Source organism: Carcharodon carcharias, chromosome 7 (assembly GCF_017639515.1).
Source record: "Carcharodon carcharias isolate sCarCar2 chromosome 7, sCarCar2.pri, whole genome shotgun sequence".
NCBI lineage: Eukaryota > Metazoa > Chordata > Chondrichthyes > Lamniformes > Lamnidae > Carcharodon > Carcharodon carcharias.
This window is the reverse complement of record NC_054473.1, coordinates 86,896,865-86,921,737: the sequence shown is the minus strand read 5'-3', so window position 1 is coordinate 86,921,737 and position 24,873 is coordinate 86,896,865. Positions and strand designations below refer to the sequence as shown.

General features: G+C 43.9%; 1 protein-coding gene across 1 annotated transcript in view; it reads right to left on the bottom strand.

Moving 5' to 3' along the window:
• The window catches only part of cacna2d2a (calcium channel, voltage-dependent, alpha 2/delta subunit 2a), a 758,554-nt gene that overhangs the window by 392,328 nt on the left and 341,353 nt on the right, over positions 1–24,873 (bottom strand). The window contains exons 8-9 of the mRNA XM_041191642.1: positions 13,609–13,659; positions 9,567–9,666 (exon numbers count right to left, since the gene is read on the bottom strand). Coding sequence (XP_041047576.1) covers positions 9,567–9,666; positions 13,609–13,659 — 151 coding nt within the window. The remainder of the gene's footprint in view (positions 1–9,566; positions 9,667–13,608; positions 13,660–24,873) is intronic.

The following is a 24,873-nucleotide window of genomic DNA, read 5'->3' as shown; positions in this document are numbered from 1 at the left end:
CCCTGGAGTATGCCCTCAGCATTTCCCTGTGCATGCTCATCCTCAGACTCACTGCTGAACTCATCGTGTGCAGCCGCAGCCAATGTGTTGATGTCTTCATCGTCCACTGTGTCCCCCCTTTCCAGTGCACAATTGTGGAGAGTGCAGCATGCAACCACCATCAGCAACACACGATCTGGGGGGTACTGGAGTTCGCCCCTGAGCAGTCCAGGCATCGGAAGCACATCTTGAGTAGACCAATGGCTCTCTCCACCACAGCTCTTGTGGAGGTGTGGCTCCTATTGTACCGCTGCTCAGCTTCTGATATTGGATGGTGGAGTGGCATCATGAGCCACCTTCTGAGGGGATAGCCCTTATCACTCAGCAGCCAGCCATCCAGCCGGGCTGGAGCACTGAAGAGCCCCGGCACCTGGGAGCGTCAAAGGATGTAGACGTCATGGGAGCTGCCTGGGTACCTTGCACAGACTTGTAGAATCAGCATCCTGTGATCACACACTATCTGCACATTCATGGAGTGGAAGCCCTTCCTGTTGACGAAGGCACCGGGCTCACCTGCTGGCGCCTTAATGGCCACATGTGTACAGTCTATTGCACCCTGGACACGGGGGAAGCCAGCAACACCCGCGAAGCTTCTGGCTCACTGTGTCTGGCTTGCCTGGTCCCAGCTGAAGTGGATGAAGGTCAATGCTCCTCTGAACAGAGCGTCTGTAACCTGCTTGACACAAGTGTGGACAGCTGATTGGGAGACACTGCAAAGCTCACCCACTGACCCCTGGAAGGAGCCAAAGGTACAGAAGTTGAGGGCAGCTGTAATCTCCAGAGCCACTGGCATGGGGTGTCCACCCACACATTTAGCAGAGATCTCAGGCCCTATCATTTGACAGATATAGTTAACTGTCTCCCTTGAGAGATGGAGCCTCCTTCGGCACTGCACCTCAAACATATTGAGGTAGCTGCTTCGCCGCATGTATACCCTGGCAGCAGGATAGTGGCGTCTTCTGCGGCCCCTTCTGCCTTGGACTTCCTGTTGGTCCTGCGCCCCTTGTGCCTTATCCTGTCCACTGTGGCTCCCCTGGAGGCTGAATGTGCACTCCTGGCCTCCTCCCCCTTCTAGCCCTCCCTTCCTCCTCAGAGGAGCTGCCTCCAGTGGACATTTCAGCTTCCGTTCCCAGGCTAAAGGAAGGCTTCCTGCAACCTGCAGGCCCAGAAAAGATTACTCATAGCAGAGTGCTGACCTGAAGGTTAAGAATCCAAAAAAAGCAGCTGGTATGTGTTTTGAAGTACTGCAGATCACACAGGCAAGTTTCAAAAACTTTCAAAAATAAATACGTGACTGTGCACACTCGCAACCCCAGTGAGCCCTCTTATCCCACCCATGGATAAGGTTAATACAAATTGTCCTACCTGCCTGCCCGTTGCGGTGACCTGAAGATTGCATGGGCGCCAAAACATTGGCGTCGATTGGTGAGTCAAGGGCCGTAAGTGGCCCGTTAATTAATGGCGGGCGTGTGTTGACATCATCGCCCGCCCACCCAGTGAAATATCGCGATGGTGCACGGTGACGTCGAGACACTCGCCAGATGTCACCACGCGTCATCTTACGCATGGACGTGTGGGCCCTGCCCCCGCACGCCAATGGGAAGATTCTGCCCTGTGAGTCTATTCAGTATGGGCATTTTACAAACATGTATTTTCCCTTACAGGTCATTGGTAGCAATCAGGAGTGGGAGTCCTGGTTGCCGTTTGCCCTCTTCAATATGAACTACTGAGTCCCTATCACTGCTGTCAGGGGTCAGCTAACTAAACCCAGACTAAGGGTAAACATGGGACTCTCAGGTCCACATGGTGCCATGAATTTACTAACTGAGGTAGTGGGGCAGGTCCTAGGGGTACTTTTAATCAGAAAATAGACTAAAATTGCCTGGCTGATTCCATTTAATTGGTAAATAGCAATTAGTGTGAAGGTCAGGAGTTATTAACCTTCCCAATGCAGAGTCTTAAATCAAGTGAATAAAAATGCTAAGAGGCCATTTAATGTGATGTATGCAATTATACTTCATGATAACATCCGTAGCAACACAATTTGTTCATTTTCAAACAGATCCTCAGTGTCCCAAGTCCAAAACATGGATTAAATTTACAACTTCAGCAAAAAGCTGAAAAAGGAAGCAGAATATTAGGTTAAGTGAGTAGTTTATCTTTTTTGTTGGTTCCTCAAATAGTGTGACAGTGGAGGGTGGGGGGGATGGTGATGTCAAGGATAGGGTGTTCTTACAGTATTTGTTGATTTTGTGAAATAGTATTTTGGAGATTTCCTGTTTGAGAGCAAGTGGCATGAATATTTTAGCTGGATAAAAGCAGGTAAAATAGGGTATCGCTAGTATAGAGGAAGGCTGTCTATGCTAGTGCTCTCACCTCCCAGTCAGAAACATTTGGAGTCAGGTCTCCCTCCAAAGATGAGAGCACATAATCTTGGCTGCAACTCCAATAAGAACAGATTATCTTATTGATATTTATGGGATCTTGTTGTACAAAAACTGGTGGCCATATTTGCGCACAAAATGGCTAACTATGCTTGTGTAATTCATTGGGCTGAAGGGCTTTCAGATGTCTTGAAGATGTGGAAGCTGTTGCATAAATGCATGTTCTCTCTTAAGGTCAACCTAGATGGAATGGGAGAGTAGCAGCTATGCTTTGCCAGTGGCAAGCTTGGTGCTGGAGAACAGTGAATGCACTTGCTTGCTGAGCAAGTTTATCACTGCATAAAACTATCAAAGGTATCCATAACATCAGTGTTTATATATTGGCAGGAGTCAGTAGGGAGTCTAAAGACCATGGCTCAATTCATTTCTTTATACTATCGTTCTACCAAAAATAGTGAGTGAAGATCAAAGATTGCAGCAGGGAGAGATGTATACTCGTGTGGAGTATTACATTTCTCAATTGATCATCTTTCTCAATTGTTACACTGCCTGATGCTTCTATTCCATTGTCTTACTGATTTTCTGCATTGAATTGTTAATCACACAAAAGAAATGGATGCTCCAATACGAATATTAACCTACAACCCCAGTAACAGTTACAGCAGGAGCCCTCTCCATTTGCCCTAGCTGTGAGTGCCAGTTTGGGATTTAGATCAGTAAAAATAAAGCTCTGCTGGGTACTTGAGCTTTCAGTACACAAGGGGAATATTCCTGTTCAGCTCTCCCTGATTCTGGGATTGTGGTCTAAAGCAACTCCACTGTCTCACCATGTACAAATGTCTGCAATATCAGTTTGCATGAGATAAAATCAACCCCAGAGGCAGAAATTACTAAGTGAGCTAAATATGGATAAGAACAGTGGGCATTGGGACAGATTGTTCAGGGAATTCTATAGCACGCAGAGATTTGATTTGGTTTTTTGGTTGAGTAACACTTTCCTTAGCGATCTTATGTGAGAGGAGGAGGAGCGTAATTCCTGTCAGCTTTGAAGCTGTGGAATTGCCATTCTCCACTCCCAGACGCCTCACCCTGCTCCCTCAAATACTCTCCCTCAATGACACTCACCCCACTCCCTCAAGTATTCTCCCTCAATGACATCTCACCCCGGTCCATCAACTACTCTCCCTCAATTACAGTCACCCCACTCCCTCAAATAATCCCCCTCACTGACATCTCACCCCATTCCCTCAAATAATCTCCCTCACTGACATCTCACCCCATTCCCTCAAATAATCCCTCTCACTGACATCTCACACCACTCCCTCAAATACTCTCCCTCACTGACACTCACTCCACTCCTCAAATACTCTCCCTCACTAATACCTCACCCCATTCCCTCAAATACTCTCCCTCACTGACATCTCACCCCATTCTCTCAAATACTCTCCCTCACTGACATCTCACCCTATTCTCTCAAATACTCTCGCTCACTGACATCTCACCCCATTCCCTCAAATACTCTCCCTCACTGACATCTCACCCCATTCCCTCAAATAATCTCCCTCACTGACATCTCACCCCATTCCCTCAAATACTCTCCCTCACTGACATCTCACCCCATTCCCTCAAATACCCTCCCTCACTGACATCTCACCCCATTCCCTCAAATACTCTCCCTCACTGACATCTCATCCCATTCCCTCAAATACTCTCCCTCAATGACATCTCACCCCATTCCCTCAAATACTCTCCCTCACTGACATCTCATCCCATTCTCTCACATGCTCTCCACTCCCTGATATCTCACCCCACAAATCCTCAAATACTTTGCCTCCCAGACACCCAACTCCACTCCCTCAAATACTCCCCCTCCCTGATACCTCACCCTATAATCCCTCAAATACCCCCCTCACTGGCACCTCACTCACCTGCAGCTTACTCGCTCAGGTTCTCTCCTTACCTTACACCTCACTCCTTCAAGCACGAATGACTGTTGCAAAATAAAACAAACATGGCTATTCCCTGGATAACAGGTATTAAACTCGTATTATTATCATTCTGAACATTTTAATGACTTGCACCCCATTCTGTTCATGTTCTGTTCCTTCAGGTTGACTCAGAGAACCTTGGGCCAGGATCTTTAGGTCGGCGAGCAGGGCGCAGGGCCCCCTCGCTGATGCGGGATGACGTTGGCCGGAACTCCTGACCTCACCCCGCATCATTTCAATTTTCTGGTTGGTGGGGGCGCAGCCGAATCAGCTGTGCCTCCGCCGACCTGTCAACGGCCTATTGAGGCCATTGACAAACTCATTATCATCAATGGACATGCTTGTCCAACCTTAGGGTTGGCAGGCAGGCCGGGAGCCCTGGCGGGCTTCAGAAAAAGCATGAAACCTCATCCACGGGCGGGATGTGGTTTCATGAGTGCTTTTAAAAATTTAATAAACGTTTGATGTAAAGTGATGGGCATGTCCCAAATCATGTGATGGTATCACATGAGGGGACGTGTCAAGGAAATTTTGATTTTGTACATTTACCATTTTTAAATTTGGCGCCGATCTCCCTGAGGCCATTTATGCTGACCTTGAACTCCATCCACCTGAAAAGAGCTTCCTCCCACATTGAGGGATCTCACTAACTGACTAACCATGTGGTTGAGGTCAGTTTGGAAAAATGGTGCGTGTCACCTTTCAAACTCAGTTCACCACCTTTTACCCTCCCTGTGTCACCCACCAACTTCCCTCTCATCACCACAGACACACCTAATATCACCATTCCTCTCTCCTCTGTCACCCTTGAACCTCCCCCCTGTTACCCTGGATCCTATCATGGTCCACCTCCATATGCCTTTCCTCTCCTCAAAGTCGACACGCATTAACCATCCCCATGCCCACCCCGATCCCACCTCTTCCCATTATCTGAGCCACCTGTCTTGTTCCCTTCATTGACCTACCAATGAGACCTTCACCTATGAGACTCTCACTCTGGACCTGCAACCCTACTAAATCCCACTCCCCTCTCTGACTGTGACTGTTTCCTCTTATCACCAGTACCCTGTGTTCTCTTCCCAGCACTCCACCATCGGCACCACCAACCTCGCCTTCTAAGACACTTTCCCTACCCTTCCCCCATAACCCTGCCTCCCCTGTCCAGCCTTTGCTCCAGTCTTCCAACATACCACACCGCCCCTTACAGCTTTCACTTGCCTCCCTTATCCAATGCAGCGTTTATTAACAGTGCTCCAGTGAGGTTATGCGAGATCCTGAAGAAGGAGAAAGCAACACTTATGGATGTCACAGACATGGAAGAATTGAAGTTCACCAGCTGCACGCCACTTATATGCAGTCACAAACTGAAAGTTCTAAATTCTCACTGGTGAGGAACATAATTTGGAGGATGAACCTAATTCCAACAAGGTGGCCTTTTAACGAGCATGCATGAGATACTAATGCAGGTGAATAGGGTTCCCAACATTGTTCATCGGGAAGCTGGACCCGCCTTTGAACTGCCTTGAAAGTTGGGAGAACAAAATTCTGACCGCTTATCCTGCTGTCGGGAAACAGATTTTTTTGCCGTTCGCCAAATTAAGTGCCCCGCCCACCACAATTCCCACTGCTGCTGGGAATGGAAGTATCTGCCCTTTGTTTCACTCTCCACGGATGCTGCCAGACCGGTGTAGTACAAGGGTCTGGCATAGAAAGGGTTAACGTGGGACTGGGTACAGTACTGCCCACACTGTGATGTAAAGAAACACCTCACCGAGTCTAGATGGTAGTCTTGGATTGGACAGAGACATGTGTAGAGACAAGCATGAAGATAGCTCCTAGCTTAGGCCTTATACCCTAAGTATGTACATAATTATGCATAGTTAATAAACACTTACTGTTAAACTATACAAGACTCAGAACCTATTTGTGAGACCTACAGAACTACACACATCTTATAACAACCTACTGAGTTTTCTCAGCACTTTCTATTTTTATTTCAGATTTCCAGTATTCACAGTATTTTGCTTTTTCAAGCTTTCATCAAGCAGTCATACATGCATTTAAATAGGAAGGTGTATACTGGGGGTTGAAGTCTTGACATTTGGAGTGACCTCATTCTACGAACTTTGGAAAGTTAGTAAGGCCTGTACCACTGCTTCATTCCACAACCCTCCCAAAATCATGAATAAAGTGAGTGAATTGGGGTGTGAGGTTGCTCACTTGACTGTAGGCCCTGTGTCAACCTTAAGTGAGACCACTACTTAAAGAACTTGCACAATTGGCCAATGTTTTTTCATCTGCTGCTAAGGCGAAGCTATGACTCTTTATTTGTTGTTAATTAAACACTGCCTTAGATCAAGCAGAATTTAATCGTAAGATAAAAGCAAAAAACTGCGGATACTGGAAATCCAAAACAAAAATACTTGGAAAAACTCAGTGGGTCTGGCAACATCTGCGGAGAGAAGCACAGTTAACGTTTTGAGTCCGAATGACCCTTCAACAAAACTAAGTAAAGATAGAAGAGAGGTGAAATATAAGCTGGTTTAAGGCGGTGGCGGTGGGGGGGGGCGGGGGGGGGGTGGGGGTGGAGGAGGTGGGACAAGAAGAGCTGGATAGAGGACCAGTGATAGGTGGAAATAACCAAAAGATGTCATAGACAAAATGACAAAGAGATGTTGAAGGTGGTGATATTATCTAAGGAATGTGCTAATTAAGGGTAGAAAGCAGGACGAGCAAGGTACAGATAGCCCTAGTGGGGGTGGGGTGGGGTGAAGGGATCGAAATAGGCTAAAAGGTAGAGATAAAACAATGGATGGAAATACACTTAAAAATAATGGAAGTAGGTGGGAAAAGAAAAATCTATATAAAGTATTGGGAAAAAACAAGAAGAGGGGGAAAATCAGAAAGTGGGTGGGGATGGAGGACAGAGTTCATGATCTAAAGTTGTTGAACTCAATATTCAGTCTGGAAGGCTGTAAAGTTCCTAGTCGGAAGATGAGGTGCTGTTCCTGCAGTTTGCGTTGAGCTTCACTGGAACAATGCAGCAAGTCAAGGACAGACATGTGGGCATGAGAGCAGGGTGGAGTGTTGAAATGGCAAACGACAGGGAGGTCTGGGTAATACTTATGGGCAGACCGAAGGTGTTCTGCAAAGTGTTCACCCAGTCTGTGTTTGGTCTCTCCAACGTAGAGGAAACTGCATTGGGAGCAACGAATGCAGCAGACTAAGTTGAGGGAAGTGCAAGTGAAATGCTGCTTCACTTGAAAGGAGTGTTTGGGCCCTTGGACAATGAGGAGAGGTTGCACCTTCTGCGGTTGCATGGGAAGGTGCCATGGGAGAATTTAATCATACTTTGGTCAGGAAACTTTGCAGCTTGGAAACTACTGGTGAGTTTCAGGCTCCAGTAAGTAACTGGCTTTCTCTCTGTTTCTGCATTTATGATGAAGTGTGAAATGACTTCTTCCATGTGATAGATGTGCACTTAGGGTTGCCAACCCTGGTTTTAGGCAATCTGGGAGGCTTGACCATGTAACATTCTGACCACATGAAATGTAACCATGTGATGCCTGACTATGTGACACTGGATCACATGGCATATGACCCTCATAAATCTTACAGTTCACAGTTTCACAGAAACATAGAAAATAGGAGCAGGAGTAGGCCATTCGGCCCTTCGAGCCTGCTCCGCCATTCATTATGATCATGGCTGATCATCCAATTGAATAGCCTGCTCCCGCTTTTCCCCCATACCCTTTGATCCCTTTGGCCCCAAGAGCTATGAAAACATACAATGTTTTGGTCTCAACTGCTTTCTGTGGTAACGAATTCCACAGGCTCAATGCTCTCTGGGTGAAGAAATTTCTCCTCATCTCAGTCCTAAATGGTCTACCCCATATCCTCAGACTGTGACCCCTGGTTCTGGACTCCCCCACCATTGGGAACATCCTTCCTGCATCTACCGCAGCATTAAAAAGTGCTGCTGCCTTCAGTTAGAAGTGATTTCGTCACCCAGGTTTCTGAAACACGACTTGTGGGCTTTACACATTTGAGAAAAAGGTTTAAACCTACCGGAGGGCATTAATAAGCAGGAGGAGGGGGGGATACCAAGCAAGAGGGAGAGGGGAAACTGAGGGAGGCAGAAAGGGGAAAACAAGGGTGAGGGGAAACTGAGGGAGGGCAGAGATGAGAAAACAAGGGAGAGGGAGAGAGGAAACCGAGGAACGGGAGAAACTGAGAAGGGGAAAGAGGGGAGACCCAGGGAGAGGGGAAATGAAGGGAAAGGGGAAATGGAGGGGGTGAGAGGAGCAGTAGGGTGAGGGGAAACTGAGGGAAAGGGAAAGGCAAAACTGAGGGTCAGGGAGAGGGAAAAATGATGGAGGTGTAGAAGGGAAAGCTGAGAAAGGGGAAACTGTGGAAGGGGAAGCGGGCAAGTTGAGAGGGGTGGGGGGAAACCAAGGGTGGGGAAGAGGGGAAACCAAGAAACATACAGTGATGCCTCCAATTGCTCAGATTCCTGAAGTCCTGATACCGCTGATTCCCGAATCCTCTGTTCCCTCTCCACTGGACTCCAACTTAGTCATGGCTCTTTGTGGAGTTGGTCAGTTAAATGTAGCTGAGCCAGTGGCTTATCAGTGACATCACAGAGCACTGGAAAACACGTGGGGGCTGGGGGGGGGGGGGGAGTGCGCTGGGTGCAGTCGTTGGGTGGTGGGGGACTGGTGATTTCCTGGGCTGTTGGAAATTGGCTTGGGGGAGAAACCCCTGATTGCGGGAAACTCCCAGCCAAACCTGCAGGGTTGAGAATCCTACAATACTTTGTATACATAATATCAAGGTACATTTAAAGAACGGGTCGTCTGAACCCTTCTAGAAATTATTGAAATTACAACTTCCATCAATCTGAGGTCCTGGAGACTTTTCCAAAAATATTACATGGTTTATAATTGTCTCATACCTGATTTTGGGAAAGCTTAAAAATGAGACACAAGCTGGAAAAATTGATAGGGTTATTTATGAAATGACAGGAAATTCCAATCACTATATCACCCACCAGCTGCAAACCATAGCCAGGACATCTCTGTACAGAATAAAATTACTGTAAATATACTCAAATTTAATAGGGTATGTGTTTTGCAGTAATAGATCCAGTACTTACCGAAGCAACATTAACGTAATCATCATCAGACAGTGTGTCCAGCATCTCAATGACAGACGTCTTCATCAGCTTCAGGGTAAGGCCACTGACACTGCCGCTTCTGAAAGTAGAGCAAATACACGGCAGTGACCTCTCGAGTCTGACACAGACATGAATATGCACAGATTCACACACACACAGATATCGACAGGCACGCAGACAAACTTGCATATACAGACATACATACAAACAGACAGGCATGCATACACAGATATGCACAACGAGGCACACACACATATACATATATACATGTACAAATATACAGTTAGACACGCACGCACACAGATATGTGCACACATACACAGTCAGACAGACAGACACACACACACATACAGATACACACGCAAAAACAGACACATGAACACAGCCACACATAGGCTGGAATCTTCCATTTTGGAATATAAGTTCAGTGGCAGGTGTGGAAAAGACACACACTCCCCGTCCGGGGGGGGGGTTTGTGCGGGAGCGGGCGCAGCTTGCGATTGAATGGGTGCCGCCATTTTACGTGGGCTGGCCAATTAAGGCCCGCCCAGCATGACATGCACTCGGAAGCGCTGAGCGCTCTCCATGCGGGCGAGGGTTGCCTGAGTCAGCCTCAGGGAGATTAGTTTAAGTTCAAAAATATTTAATAAAGGGAAAAAAGAAATTTAAGACATGTCCCCTCATGTGAAACTGTCACATGAGCTAGGACATGTCTATTCATTTTTTAAAAAACTTTTACAAGACTTTAAAAACCTCCACGGGCAGGATGAGGTTTCATGATAAATGCGAAGGCCACCTGGGCTCTTCGCCTGCCCACCAACCTTAAGGTTGGATGGGCAGCTCAGTTAATTGTTTCAATTGACAGTTAACTGGCTTTAATAGGCCTTTGACAGTTCGGTGGGTATGCAGCCGACTCGGATGCGCGCCCGCTGAACTGAAAATCTGAATGATGCACAGTGACATCAGGACACATGCCCGACATCACTGCATGTCATTTTGCGCATTGGCAAGCAGGCCCCGTCCCCGCTTGCCAAGCTGAAGGTTCTGCCCACAGACACAGACATGTTCGCACACAAATAGGCCAAAATTTTCCATCTCCGTTGGTGTCGGGAGTCATGGCAGGTGTGGGAGGACAATATGGCGAGAAGGCCAAAAATCGATTTCACAACATTGTGAAACCAGTTTGCAATCGTCCGCTCCACCTGTCACATGCCACCGGACATGCAAAATGTCATTCAATTATATCTGCATATAATTATAATTTCATCCCCACACTGGATTATCCAGGCACATTGGCATGATTGCACGCCAACATGTTTCACAAGTGTACACAAACAATGTGCACCTGGCAAGCGGCACTTCGCATGGGACTTCAAAGCCAGGATTTTTCCTATGGCGGGCGGGCAGGGTGGGAGCAGGCGTGGAGCCGATCGCTGCCTGCAATCGACTCCGTGCCGCCATTTTACACGGGGGGGCCAATTAAGGCCCGCCCAATATAGTGTGTGGCCGATAAGTGTTATCTGTGCAGGTGGGTGGAGCAGGGAGATTCGGGGCCTGCACTGCAGCAATCTCTCCAAGGCGTGGAGATGCCTCAGGGGAATTGAATGTATAATGAAATCATGACAGAAATGATTTAAAAATTTATTTAAACATGTCCTCTCATCTGTCACGTGAGTGGGGACATGTTTGTAAATTTATGACAATTTATTTATTAATTTATTAAAAGTTTCAGGAAACCTCATCCTGTCCGTGGATGAGGTTCCCTGAAAAACAGGAAAGCCGCTTGGGCATTTCGCCTGCCCACAAACTTTAAGGTTGGACGAGCAGCGTTCTTAACTGCTTTAATTAATTCTGTTGAAGGGTCATGAGGACTCGAAACGTCAACTCTTTTCTTCTCTGCCGATGCTGCCAGACTTGCTGAGTTTTTCCAGGTAATTCTGTTTTTGTGTTAATTAATTTCTTAATGGCCTTGATAGGCTGTTGACATTTCTGCATGGCCACCAAATGAAATATCGCGCCGGCGTACGATGATCTCGGGATGCACACTCGACATCATTGTGTGTCATTTTACGCGTTGGCATGTCGGGCCCGCCCCTGCACGCCAACTGGAAGATTTTGTCCCAAGGTTTGTTTGCCTACTTTGCTTCAGGCAGCACTCATGGTCATCAGCGTCAGACTTACTTTTAGGGGGGCTCTCACATGTTCTCTCTCGTGCGCACACACATGCACGCATGCACACACAGACATATTCACTGCTTAGACACCATTAAGCAGTCTTGTAGAAGTTACCAAGAAGTCTTTACTTACATTACTGAACATGTACATATTTACAGTAGAGGGTACAGATATGGAGGGAACTCCATGGCACATCCTTACATGTTGCTACCTAGCTCTACACTGTTGACCTAAGCTCTAGTCAGGTGCCTTTCTACATCACTGGTGGGCAGTACTGTCCTCAGCCCCAGGTTGACTCTTAATGTACCAGATCCTTCTACTACAGAGAACATGGCAGGTTTACAGGAGACCGGAAGGGTCGAGGGTTTTGAAACATGGTGGGTTGGTGAAGCAGGTAAAGTGGATCCAGAAGGTAAGTCGAAGGGCACTTACCTACCAGATCCAGCAGTCCTCAGGTCTCTTTTATCTCTGGATTTCCCAAGGAATACTTGGTTGGAGAGGTTTTTAATTTAAAATAGTGGTCAAATATAAAATAGTGGTTAAATATGAGACACAGCTTCATTATAATATTTAAGGGAAATGGTAGAAGGGAGAAGTAGCCTTGATGATCAAGGATGAAATCACTTCAATGTTAAGAGAGGATATAATGAGAGGTAAGCAGGAGAATTTATGGGTAGAATTAGGAAATAGAAAAGGATTTAGGACTGCAGTGGGAGTTGTGTCCTTCTGGTAGTGGCTGTAAAGTGGTAGCTTGTATAAATGCTGAGATTAGACAAGCATGTAGTAAAGGTAGAGTGGTTTAGGCTAAGCAGACTATCACATGCCGAAAGGGTAATGAAATTCTAGAGAGTGTGTCTGAAACAACATGTCCTAGAACCAACAAAGTGACATGCCATATTAGATTTAGTGCTGAGTAATGAACCAGCCTAATGGTGCATGAACATATATTTAATAGTGATCATAATAAAATTAAGTTCAACATTGTGTTTGAAAAGGAGAAATGTGGAGCAGCTATGAAGATACTAGATTTAGATAAGGCTGAATTCAATGGGAAGAGATAGAGGCCGTCCACAGTAAACTGAACAAATCTGTTAATTGTAGAACAACGGAGGATCAGTGGAAGGTGTTCAAAAAAATTAACGTGATACAGAACCAGATTACATCTCTAAAGGACAAACTTGCCAGAAAAGACAGCCATGGACAACTAATGAGGTAAGAGACAACATAAAATTAAAAGAAAAGGCATTCAAAAATGCAAATTATAGCACAGATCCTTGTAAATATGAGATACAAAGAATAGCAAAGGAAGACAAAGCAGATACTAAGAGCTACAAAAAGGCAGTATGAAAATAAACTGGCAAGAAATATAAAAATCAATGCATAAAATTTCTGCCATTACCACTAAAACAGCGCACATATGGTATGTATAACAAGCATACATGCCCCATCAAAATATGTAGGTGCCCATTTTGCAGCCGGAAATCAGGCCATCGAATTTCCAGGGCCCTGTCTCACATTTCAATTTCTCACATCCTTCTGGGTAAAACAGCTAATTTTTGTGTGAATTAGTGTGTCAGAAGTTATGATCCAATGTGAAATGAATGCCAACAGAATGGTGTGTACAAGACATGTTAGATGTTAGTTTCCTGTCAGGGAAAATAATGCGCCTAGATATGTAATAAAAGCAAAATACTGCAGATGCTGGAAATCTGAACTAAAAACAGAAATTGCTGGAAATACTCAGCAAATTTGGCAGCATCTGTGGAGGGAGAAACAGAGTTAATGTTTCGAGTTGAATATGACTTCTTCAGAACTGTTGGTGAGGGTTGAGCCAATGAGTACTTACACATCAACTATAATCATCATGTCCTTGGGGGATGAGGCACCTTGGATATACCTGCAATGAAATAAAGCCAGAAAAAGGCTGGTTAGTCCCCAAAAGCTTCAGTTCGACAAGGTCAGAGCAAATCATGTGTGGCAACTTGCAGTGAATGGTTCTGTTAGGGAAACCAATTACTTTAAAAAATAGATTTAGCTGCTGCACTGAGGGGTTGAATAATAATTTCTCTTCCAAAAACTGAGTCTGTGAATGCTGCATCATTATTAGGAACATGTTACAGAATCTGCTTTGGTACTGCAAATGAAGCACCAAGATCAATTAAATATACAGACCATCAGGATCATGTCGCAGCAAACTACACAACCTGCTGCATGCATGTCCTGATCACTAATATTGATGGACACTGGCTCACACCCCTGGCTCTATGGAATAGGCACTGTGCTCAGATCCCTGGGACTATGAGACAGACATTGTGCTTAGACCACAGGGGTCTGTGGAAAGATATTGAGAAAAATAGACAAGTTCCTGCAGATGGAATAGATTACTAGAAGAAACATTCTGTCAATAAAAAATATATACAGCACATCGATTGCAAAATTTTTCCATTTTTAGAGAGGTTGATCACTATAACATTCACTGTATATATATATATTATATAGGTATATGTGTATTTATATTTATATATGTATGTAGGTATGTGTGTGTATGTATGTTTATGCATGTGTTTTTTGTTATATGTGTGGCTACAAGTAGATGGTTGATTAGAATTCCTGCAACTAAGTAATTTCAATAGTTAAAATCCTAAACAAAATCTGATGATGTGATGTTCCACTGTTTTTCCAAGATGGAAGGTTGGTCCTATAAATGTACACGATGAATAAGTAGCTAAAGAAAATTACAGAAAGATTTTTTGTTCGTTATCATGGGCTCACTATGAGAAACTTATCCAGGTTTCCAGGGCAATGAAGGTAAGAAATAAGTCTTTTAACTAAAGAAACTGAAGTATCCAGAGCAAGAGGGGCAGAGAAAATCCCAAAACGTCACTAAAGGGAGCTGAAAAGGATTGAAGAAGAATGTGAATTTAAGTAATGAAACCACTGTGGAAATAATGGCACTGATGTATAACATGACTGCAGCTGTGCCACAATCTCACAGATCTCACTACGATCCACATACTTGTGACCCTTTGACATGCCCCTTTTCTCCATGTACTTCAGGAATGGAACTCCTCTGTCCAGTTGGTCCTCTGCACATGGTCTCACCCTCTCCCTAAGTCTGCAGCCTCATCCACCCCTACTACTCCCTGAGATCTCTGCACTCCTCCAATGCTGACCTCTTGAGCATTCCCGATTTTAATCATTCCTTGATCAGTGGTGATGCCCTCAGCTGTCCAAGCTCGAAACTCTGGAATTCTCTCCCTGAACCTTGCCACCACTCCCGTCTTCTTTAAAATTCTTCTTACAACCTACCTCTTTGACCAAGCTTTTGGTCATCTGGTCTAATATCTCTTCATGTAGCTTGGTGTTAAATTTTGTTCGATGACACCCCTGTGGATTTTGGGATGTCTTAAAGACACCACGTAAATGCAAATTGTTGTTGTTGAGGGCATGCTGATCACTGCCACAATGTTTGATTCTGTTTGAAGTTGATATGGGCTTTCTCAAGTTTGCTTGCAAACAATTTCTTATCCCTTGACCATGTTCTTGAGCAGGCATGATCATATTCCTGACCATCCCTATTGAGGGGAGATTGTAGGGGGAAGGGGGTGGTGGGAGGTGGCGAGTATGTCCTATACACTTAATGGGAGTAATTTTGTGAGGCTGCATTCCTAGTGCAGAACATCTGTAGTGTGGGTCATCGAATCACGCTTGTGGTGCTGTAACCCTACTCTCCATACACTTGCCTGTTTGCCCCCACTCTGCTCTGAGAGCAAAGCCTTGTAAAATCATCACTTATATATTGCAGCAGAAATGAAGACCATAAGGCTTTGGAAAGAATAAGTTTTAGAAAGTCTGGGAGAAGAAATCAATCTTTAACACGATGAACACAGGATACTGCCGGGCCTGTGATAATGCTGCATGACCCCACATTAACCTCAAGCTTTACCTTCACTGTTAACTTAGTTGACTCATTTGTCCCTGGTAATGTGAGGCCCAAGTGCACTGACGCTGCACTTTCACTATGACTCTGACCTTTTGGAGTGTGTGTGATGAGATCTCAAGAAAATATAATCCTGACTTTTCCCCAGGGCATTGTCAGCATTTCCAACAGAACAGAAAGTGTTTGGCTGCTGATATCAGCTTGCTGGGCGCAGGATGACATGTTACCAAAAACTAGTAATATTATTCATTGCTTTCTGAAGTTTTAATGGCTTTGGATAAACCTGAGCCACAGGAAAATAAAGCTTTCCAACAAAGGATGGACACTATTTCATTTTTGCAACCAGACCTTTTTTTTTACAATTTAGAAAAACAAAGCTTTTAGTTACTGACTGGGTGCAGTGTATTGTCATGTGTGTTTGACTACTACTCTACTGGGCAGCAAAAAGACAGGATCTATGTGAGGCTACACTATTCCAATATGTGACAAGGTCCCCCTAGCACCTCTCTCAGACTCCTGTATAGGATGCAAGAGAAAGTGTGACCCCTCACATTAATGGTCTTTGTAGTATAAGGGTCTGGCACATATACGGTTAATGTGGGACTGAGTACAGTACTGCCCACATATTGATGTAAAAGAGCACATGATCCATACCCAGGGTCAGTTGAGTGTTGGACAGAGTTGGTATGTCCCAGCAAGAATGGACACAGCTCCTAGCTTGTACTTTTTATTTTATATTTGTAAGTAGTTTGAAGAGTCAATAAAGACTTATAGTTCACCTACAAATGACTGCAAATGCTTCTTCAGACCTATGAACTGTAACCAACACCCAACAACATGGTAACAGCTTGTGGAAAAACCCTAAACCTGGCAGAAAATGCAGAGAAAAACTGAAAGACTGAAAAAACAGAAAGACTAAATAAAATTTAACAAAGCATTCTGACCTGAAATGAAGCTCCAGAAGCACAGGAAGAGTCGCCAAGAAAAGGCTCCAAAGAAAGGCTTGGAAGCTGAAGGCAGAAATTCAAAATTCCTTACTGTAGCAGATGATTCCATTAAATGTCCTTTGGAAATCTAGCTTCAAATCCCAGAGCATAGAGTCAGCAGACCTAGCAAGGGTAAGCTAAATATTTTAAAATTCCAGGCTATAGCAAGTCCTGAGGAATCTTTAAAAATTTCAGAGTCAGAAGTGCAGTTTAAAAAAGCTGTTGCTAAAAACTCAATCCCCAAGTCAGCGCCTTAACACTTGGTCCAGAAAAATGTATAAATAGTTAATTGAATACTCTGGGAGAATCACGACTCTTTAAACCTAGCTAAAGGCAAGCAAAAGTCAGGATTCAACGAATTTGCCACTTTAAACATAAATGCAAGGCAAGAGAACTCTGCAGGCAGCCATTGTTCAAGATTTCTTTTCAAGCTGGATGCGATCAGCATTGTAGAGGAGGCCCCAAATCTAGCAAGAGCTAGAAATCCCTTTGTTTACAAGTGAACTGTGACACCATCTTGAAATTCAGAAAGCTGCAGCAAGGGGTCCACAGCTGGCACCATAATTCAGGTTATGGGCTTGAATGAATGAGAAAAATGAGTTTTACAACTGAAGGGAGAGCTTAAAATCACCTTCCAGTATATTTTCCCTGATTTAAAAAACCACTAGATGTTTTAAGTGTTTCCAGCAGACAGAATAAGTTTTAAAAAGTGGCCCTGTCAGTGTAACAGGTGCCTGCCAAAGCCTGACCAGCAGCAGAAGGACAAAGTGAAGAAAAATAAAATGGTTACTGCGGAGCCATCTTGAATGAAAGAAAAAGTAGAGGTACTCACCTGTTATGAAAAATAGCCATAGATAGGATATTAAAACTAGCAGAACAATTTAGGCTGAGGCAAGGCACAACCCAGACCCAAAATTGGGCATCTTAGAGAAGAGAATTTTTAGATTACAGGAGTACTTCAGGATTAAGTCAGAAATCAGAAGTAGTACAGGTTAATATGTTTTTATACTTGTTTGATAAACTTGTGGATGAAGTAATCCTCATGCAAGGCATTGATGAATCCTCAGCACCTTTGATGAAATATTAAAAGTCTTAGACGATTAAATTTAATCCAAATTTTGGAGCGCACAGAGTTTAAAAAGAGGGATTAAAAGCTCCCAGTAAAGCTATGAAAGGGGTAAAAACATTACTCAACCAAACCACATGAGGGCAGCAGAGAGACTAAGAACTTTCCAGGAATCCCAGGAATATGTTTTTGGAAACCCCCACACATTACCCAAACTGCAACAGCAGGTGGCAGTGCAAAGCGAGCAGATGGCTGTGAATAATGGAAAGCAATCTGATGAAGTCCAAAATACACAAACGCTGCAAAAGGGGAATTAAATAAGGTTGGAAAATGTTGGCATCAAAGCTGACTTGGAAGATTTGAATCACAAAATTCAAGCTGTGTATATACACCTTTGAAAATGATAAACTAAAGTCTTCCATGAACCAAATTGTTTGAGATCTGAACAAATAAATTTCTGAGGTGCCACAAAGATACAGGAGGAAATAACAACTCCGAATCACAAATCAAAGCAGGAATTGGGAAAACTCAACCAGAAATACAGCCAGGCACAACAGCAGGCAGAAAAGGTACTCATTGAAGTTGCAGCCTGGAAAGAATTGAAAAACCAGTTGGCAGTTGGAATGTTCTGCATTCCAAAAGGAAGCCAAGAGGTACAAGAAAGGGACTACAGAGCTGAAGAAAATGGTTGGACTTTTGGAAGAAAACTTGGGAAAACATTATGGGCAGTGGGCGGGCAGCCGATCCCCGCCACTGAAACGGGGCCCGCCACCATTTTAAGTGGGCAGGCAAATTAAGGGCCACCCAGCGGCATTCCCGACAGGAAGCGCTATGTACTTCCTGTGCAGGGGGTGGGGGGGTGGGGGGGCAGGGATTCCTCAGCTGTCAAAGTGCGCATGCATGCGAAGGAGCGCACTTCTCCCTGAGGCAAAGTCCTGTCTCATGGAGAATAGTGACAGTCGAAAAAAACTTTAAAAATGCAAACATTAAAAATTTAACATGTCCCCCTCGTGATAATGTCACACGAGATGGGACATGGTAATAAAGAACACATAAACTTTATTAATTTTGTACAAAACAGACATGAAACTTCATCCTGCCAGTGGATGAACTTTCATGAATAATCAGAAGCCCGCTGGGGCTCCTGGCCTGCCGGCCAGCCTTAAGGTTGGCCGGGCAGGTCTTTAAGTACTTTAACTAGCCTGTCAATGGCCTCAATTGACCATTGACAGGTCAGCGGGTGGACAGCTGATTTCGCTGTCCGCCCACCTTCCTAAAAATTTAAATGGCCCGGGATGATGTCGGGGATTCCTCGCGAAGTCATCCCGTGTCATTTTCCCCTCGGCGACTGGGCCCCGCCCCCAAATCGCCGAGGGGAAAATCCTGGCCTATATTTCCAAAGATATATATGAAGAGATGAAAATTAAGAACCTAGGATGACAAGAGCAAGTAGAAAGTCTCACAAAAGAGCATGAAGAGTCTCAGAAACAATTGGCAGAAGTGCAATTACAGAATGTGAGCTTGAAGGACAGCGCACAGGAGTTATGCTCTGGTAAAGAAAAACTGATAGGTGTAGAGAACCAACTTTCACCTACGAAACATGAGTTTCTAAAGGAAAAATGAGAATTGCTGAGGACACTAGAATGTTGAACACAGGAAGTAGAACACTCAAAAGAGGACTTAAAATGCTTAAATGACAAACTTGTAAAAACAAATTCAACAAAGGTAGATCTTCAATTAAAACCTGATGAACTTCAAGCACCAGAAGTCTCTAGTGAGCATTGTGTAAAATGCCTTTGTTCTGCTCCGCCGATGCTGCCAAACCTGCTGAGTTTTTCCAGGTATTTCTGTTTTTGTCCTGAAACAGAAGAAAGATTTGCTGATGCATCAGAACAGTTCCTTGAAAGTAGAATTAACAACCAAAACTGATGAGCTTCTTCAACTTCGTTCAAATCTGAACAACATGAACATTGAGATATACAATAAGGAAGAGCAAATCCAGACTTCGAAAGCAGATCAGAAAAATTCCACAAAACTGATCGACAATCTAACGAGTGAATTGAAGGAGTCCAAGGAGCAGACAGTGACCATGGAGAAAGATTCCAAACAGAACTGAATGCCCAGGTGAATTGTCAAGTTTTTTTAAGAGGTCCGCAGATAACTCTGAAACAGAAAACTCAGCTTACCAGAGTAGTTGCTGAGCTGGATGAAAAGATTCATGAGTTTGAAAAATAACTGGAAAAGAAGAAAGTACTCAAAAACTTGGGTAAAATTGTGAAACAAGTGGAAAGAGGGTTCTATTTTTGAAATGTAAACATCCACTTATGTCACAATGATGGAAGAAGCAAAAGAAAAAACAAGGAGATAAACATAATGTTCATCCACCCCAAAAGAAATTAGTCAGGGTGGCAACCACCAACCAGCGCAACAGCCAAACCGACCAAGTGCAGTTCAACACAAAGGAATGGAAGAAAAGGTTGAAAATATACCCAGATGCTAGAACAACCTTCAAACCTACAGAAAGGACCAGCATTGACAGAGTTAACCACTCCTCCGACAGCAATGTGAATGAGTTATGGAAGGGTTATAAGGCCTCCTGAACCTTTGAATTCAAGTGCTTAAAGGCGTGAGATGGGGTGGTGATAATGTAGTAATGTTAATGTATGACAGTAATAACAATTAGATAAAGACTTGGGGAGGTGCATATAAGGGATTGAAGCATATAGGGTTAACGTGGGACTGAGTACAGTACTGACCACACAATGATGTAAGAGAGCACATGACCTGCAACCAGGGTCAGGTGAGTGTTGGAAAGAGCCAGCCATATGTACCAGCAGACATGGAGACAGTTCCTAACTTGTACTCTTTACTGAATATTTGTTAATAGCTCTAAAAGTCAATAAAGACATACAGTTAACCTACTGTAGGAGTCTAACATGGAGTCTTCTTCTTCAGACCTACCAAACTGTAACCAACACCCTACAATATTCATCATTCCTGGCACCCTCTGTTTAATCTTGATGGCCCCTACTTTTCTGAACTATCCTCTTTTAAAGCCATAAGATGTTGGAGCAGAAGTAGGCCATTTGGCCCATCAAATCTGTTTCGCCATTCAATGAGATCATGGCTGATCTGATAATCCACAATCGCACTTTCCTGCCTTTTCCGCACAACCCTGGATTCCCTCACTGATTAAAAATCTGTCTATCTCAGCCTTGAATATACTTAAAGACCCAGCCTTTACAGCCCTCTGTGGTAAAGAATTCCACAGATTCACTACCCTCTGTGGTAAAGAAATTCCTCCTCATCTCGGTCTTAAATAGGTGACCCCTTACTCTGAGATTATGCCCTCTGGTCCTAAGCACTCTCACAAGGGGAAACAGCCTCTCAGCATCCACCCTGTCAAGCCCCCTAAGAATCTTATATGTTTCAATAAGGTCGCCTCTCATTCTTCTAAACTCCAATAAGCACAGGCCCAACCTACTCAATCTCTCCTTAGAAGAAAATCCCTCCATACCCGGGATCAACCTAGTGAACCTTCTCTGGACTGCCTCCAATGCCAGTATATCTTGCCTTAGATAAGGGGACCAAAACTGTTCACAATATTCTAGGTGTGGTCTAACTAGTGCCTTGCATAGTTTTGGCGAGACTTCCCTATTTTTATACTCCATTCCCTTTGAAACAAAGGCCAACATTCCATTTACCTTCCCTATTATCTGCTGAACTTGTATGCTAGTTTTTTATGAGCTTTCATGCACGAGGATCCCCAAACCCCTCTGTGCTTTCTTCAGTCTTTCTCCATTTAAATAACATTCAGCTCCTCTATTCTTCCTGCCAAAATGCATAACCTCACATCTTCCCACATTATATTCCATCTGCCAAGTTTTTGCCCACTCACATAACCTGTCTATATCCCTCTGTAGACTCCTTGTGTCATCCTCACCACTTGCCTTCCCAACCTATTTTTGTGTCATCCGCAAACTTGGCAATAGTACATTCATTTCCCTCATCCAGATCATTAATATATATTGTAAATCGTTGTGGCTCCAGCACTGATCTCTCTGGCACTCCATTAGTTCCAAGTTTCCATTCTGAAAATGCCCCCATATCCCAACTCTCTGCCTTCTATTAGTAAGCCATTTTTTTTAATGCATGCTAATAATATACACCCCAACACCATGCTCTTATCCTATGTGTGATGCCTTATCGAACACCTTTGGCAAATCCAAATATATTACATCTACTGGTGCCCTTTATCTATCCTGCTTGTTATCTCCTCAAAGAATTCTAATAAATTTGTCAGGCATGATTTCCCCTTCATGAAGCCATGCTGACTCTGTTTGATTATATTATGTATTTCTAAATGCTCTGCTATTACATCCTTTATAATAGACACTAACATTTTCCCAATGACAGATGTTAAGCTAACTGGCCTATCTGTTATCTGTTTTTTGTCTCCCTCCTCCCTTTTTGAATAAGGATGTTACATTGGCAGTTTTCCAATCCTCGAGCACCTTTCCAGAATCTAAGGATTCTTAGAAGATTACTACCAGTGCATCCACTATCTCTGTAGCTACTTCCTTTAATATCCTAGGACGCAATCCATCAGGTCCAGGGGACTTAGCGGCCTTTAGTCCCATTAGTTTCCCTAGTACTTTTTTTCTAGTTATAGTTATTGTATTTATTTCCTTCCCCACTTTTGCCCCTTGATTATTTAGTATTTTTGGAATGCTATTAGTGTCTTCTACTGTGAAGACTGATGCAAGTATTTATTCAACTCCTCTGACATTTCCTGGTTCCCTATTATTATTTCCCCAGCATCATTCTCTAAGGGGCCTATGTTCACTTTGGCCTCTCTCTTCCTTTTTATGTATTTAAAGAAGCTCTTAATGTCCATTTTTATATCACTTGCTAGTTAACCCTCAAGGTTTATTTTCTCCCTCTTTATTTTTTGGACATCTTTTGTTGTTTTTTTAAAACTTTCCCAATGCTCTGGCTTATCACTAATCGTTGCCACATTGTATGTTTTTTTCTTTCAATTTGATACTATCCTTAACTTCCTTGGTTAACCATAGTTGGTTTATTCCCTTCCTAAAATCCTTTTTCCTCACTGGGATATATCTTTGTTGTGAGTCATGAACTATTTTCTTAAACATCTGCCATTGTTCATCATCTGTCTTTTCTGCTAAACTCCTTTCCCAGTCCACTCCAGCCAACTCTGCCCTCATTCCTTTGTAATTACCCTTATTTAAGTTTAGCACAGTTGTTTCCAACCCAAGTTTCTCACTCTCAAACTGAATGCTAAATTCTAACATGTTATGGTCACTGTTTCCTAGAGGATCTTTTAGTCTGAAATAATTTATTAAACCTGCCTCATTGCACATTACCAGATCCATGATAGCCTGATCCCTGGTTGGATCCACAACATATTGTTCTAGGAAACTGTCTCGAATACACTCTATGAATTCTTGCTTGTGGCTACCTCTACTAATTTACATGAAGACTAAAGTCGCCCATGATTAATGTACTGCCTTTTTTACATGCCCTCATTATCTCCTGATTAATTGCATGTCTTACAGTATAGCTACTGTTAGGGGGCCTGTAGGCTACTCCCACCAGTGTATTCTTCCCCTTGTTATTTCTTACCTCCACCCATATGGATTCTATATCTTCTGATCCAAGATCATTTCTTGCTATCGTACTTATTCCATCTCGTACTGACAAAGTTACCTCACCACCCTTTCCTTCTGCCTGTCTTTTCAAAAAGTCACATACCCCTGAATATTGAGTTTCCAGCTTTGATCTCCTTGTAACCATGTCTCCATAATGGATATAAGTTCATACCCATTAACCTCTATTTGTGCCGTTAATTAATTTTGTTCTGAATACTACATGCATTCAATACTCTGGCTTACCACTAATCTTTGCCACATTGTATGTTTTTTTCTTTCAATTTGATACTATCCTTAAGTTACTTGGCTAACCATGGTTGGTTTATCTCCTTCCTAGAATCCTTCTTCCTCACTGCATTCCTCTGTGCAGATGCTGTCAGACCTGCTGAGTTTTTCCAGCTAATTTTATTTTTGTTACGCTATTGTACACACTGTTCTTCCTTCAAGCCAAACCTCTCCAGTTCCAACTTCCTCTCCCATTGCACTCCAACCTCCGCCTTATTTGGTTACTGAGTACATAGAGCACATTCAAAGTGTACTTTGCCTGTCCATGCCTGGAAGCCTGAATTTGGCAGGCTGGGTCTCAGGCCTACCTCAAGTCAAAGCCTTGCAGGCCTGCAATCAAATGGTTGGAGAACCGCAGCCAGAAGGCCTCATTGTCCAAAGATTTGAAGAGATCCTACGACAATAAATAGGCCATTCCCCTTGTGGGCTGTCTTTGCCTGGCAGCCTGGCCTCCTTCAGAGCTAGGTACAAGGCTCACTACTAATTCCAGTGCCTAGGTACTCCTCCAGGACAATGATGGGTGTGGGAGGGGCCAAGAATGCCATCTTCTGATTTGTTTACAGTGAGCATTTAGATTGCGCCTATAGCAGGAACATGATCTGCTCCACTCCTTGGAGGAGCCTCAGAAATCCCAGGATAATGAGGAGGCAGGTCGCAAGTTTCCATCCTCTTTTTCCTCACCTTTCTACAAAGTAGTCATTCCACAGGCACTGAACCCAGGAAAATTGGTCTCGCCATCTCCTAATTTAATTCAGAGCATCTCTGTCATGAAAAAAATGGTGGACAAGCCCAAAAATCTTAAGTACTGCCCCCGAACATGGTACTTCCTATTTTTGCGGCGGTGGGACTGATGTCGAGCCGGGATTCTTGCATGCACAGTTTACAGAGGCAGCTGCCTCCACTGAAGTGGGATTTTGGTATGCCAGGAGTGTGAAACCCAGAGTGTGCAGTTTAGGCCAGGTAAAACTGATCTGAACTTAGTGGATTTGTTTGGAAAGCAAAGATGCCCCTTTAGAGCGGTAAGGTAGCACTTTGGAAATGGCCTCGGGAAACGTTTGGGAGAGGTAGGGCACCCTTTTGGAGAGGTGAGGGGCCATTTGCAATTGTTAAAAGTGAACATGATTGTGGGTGAAAAGTGCACAAACTCATTGGGATTGTCGAA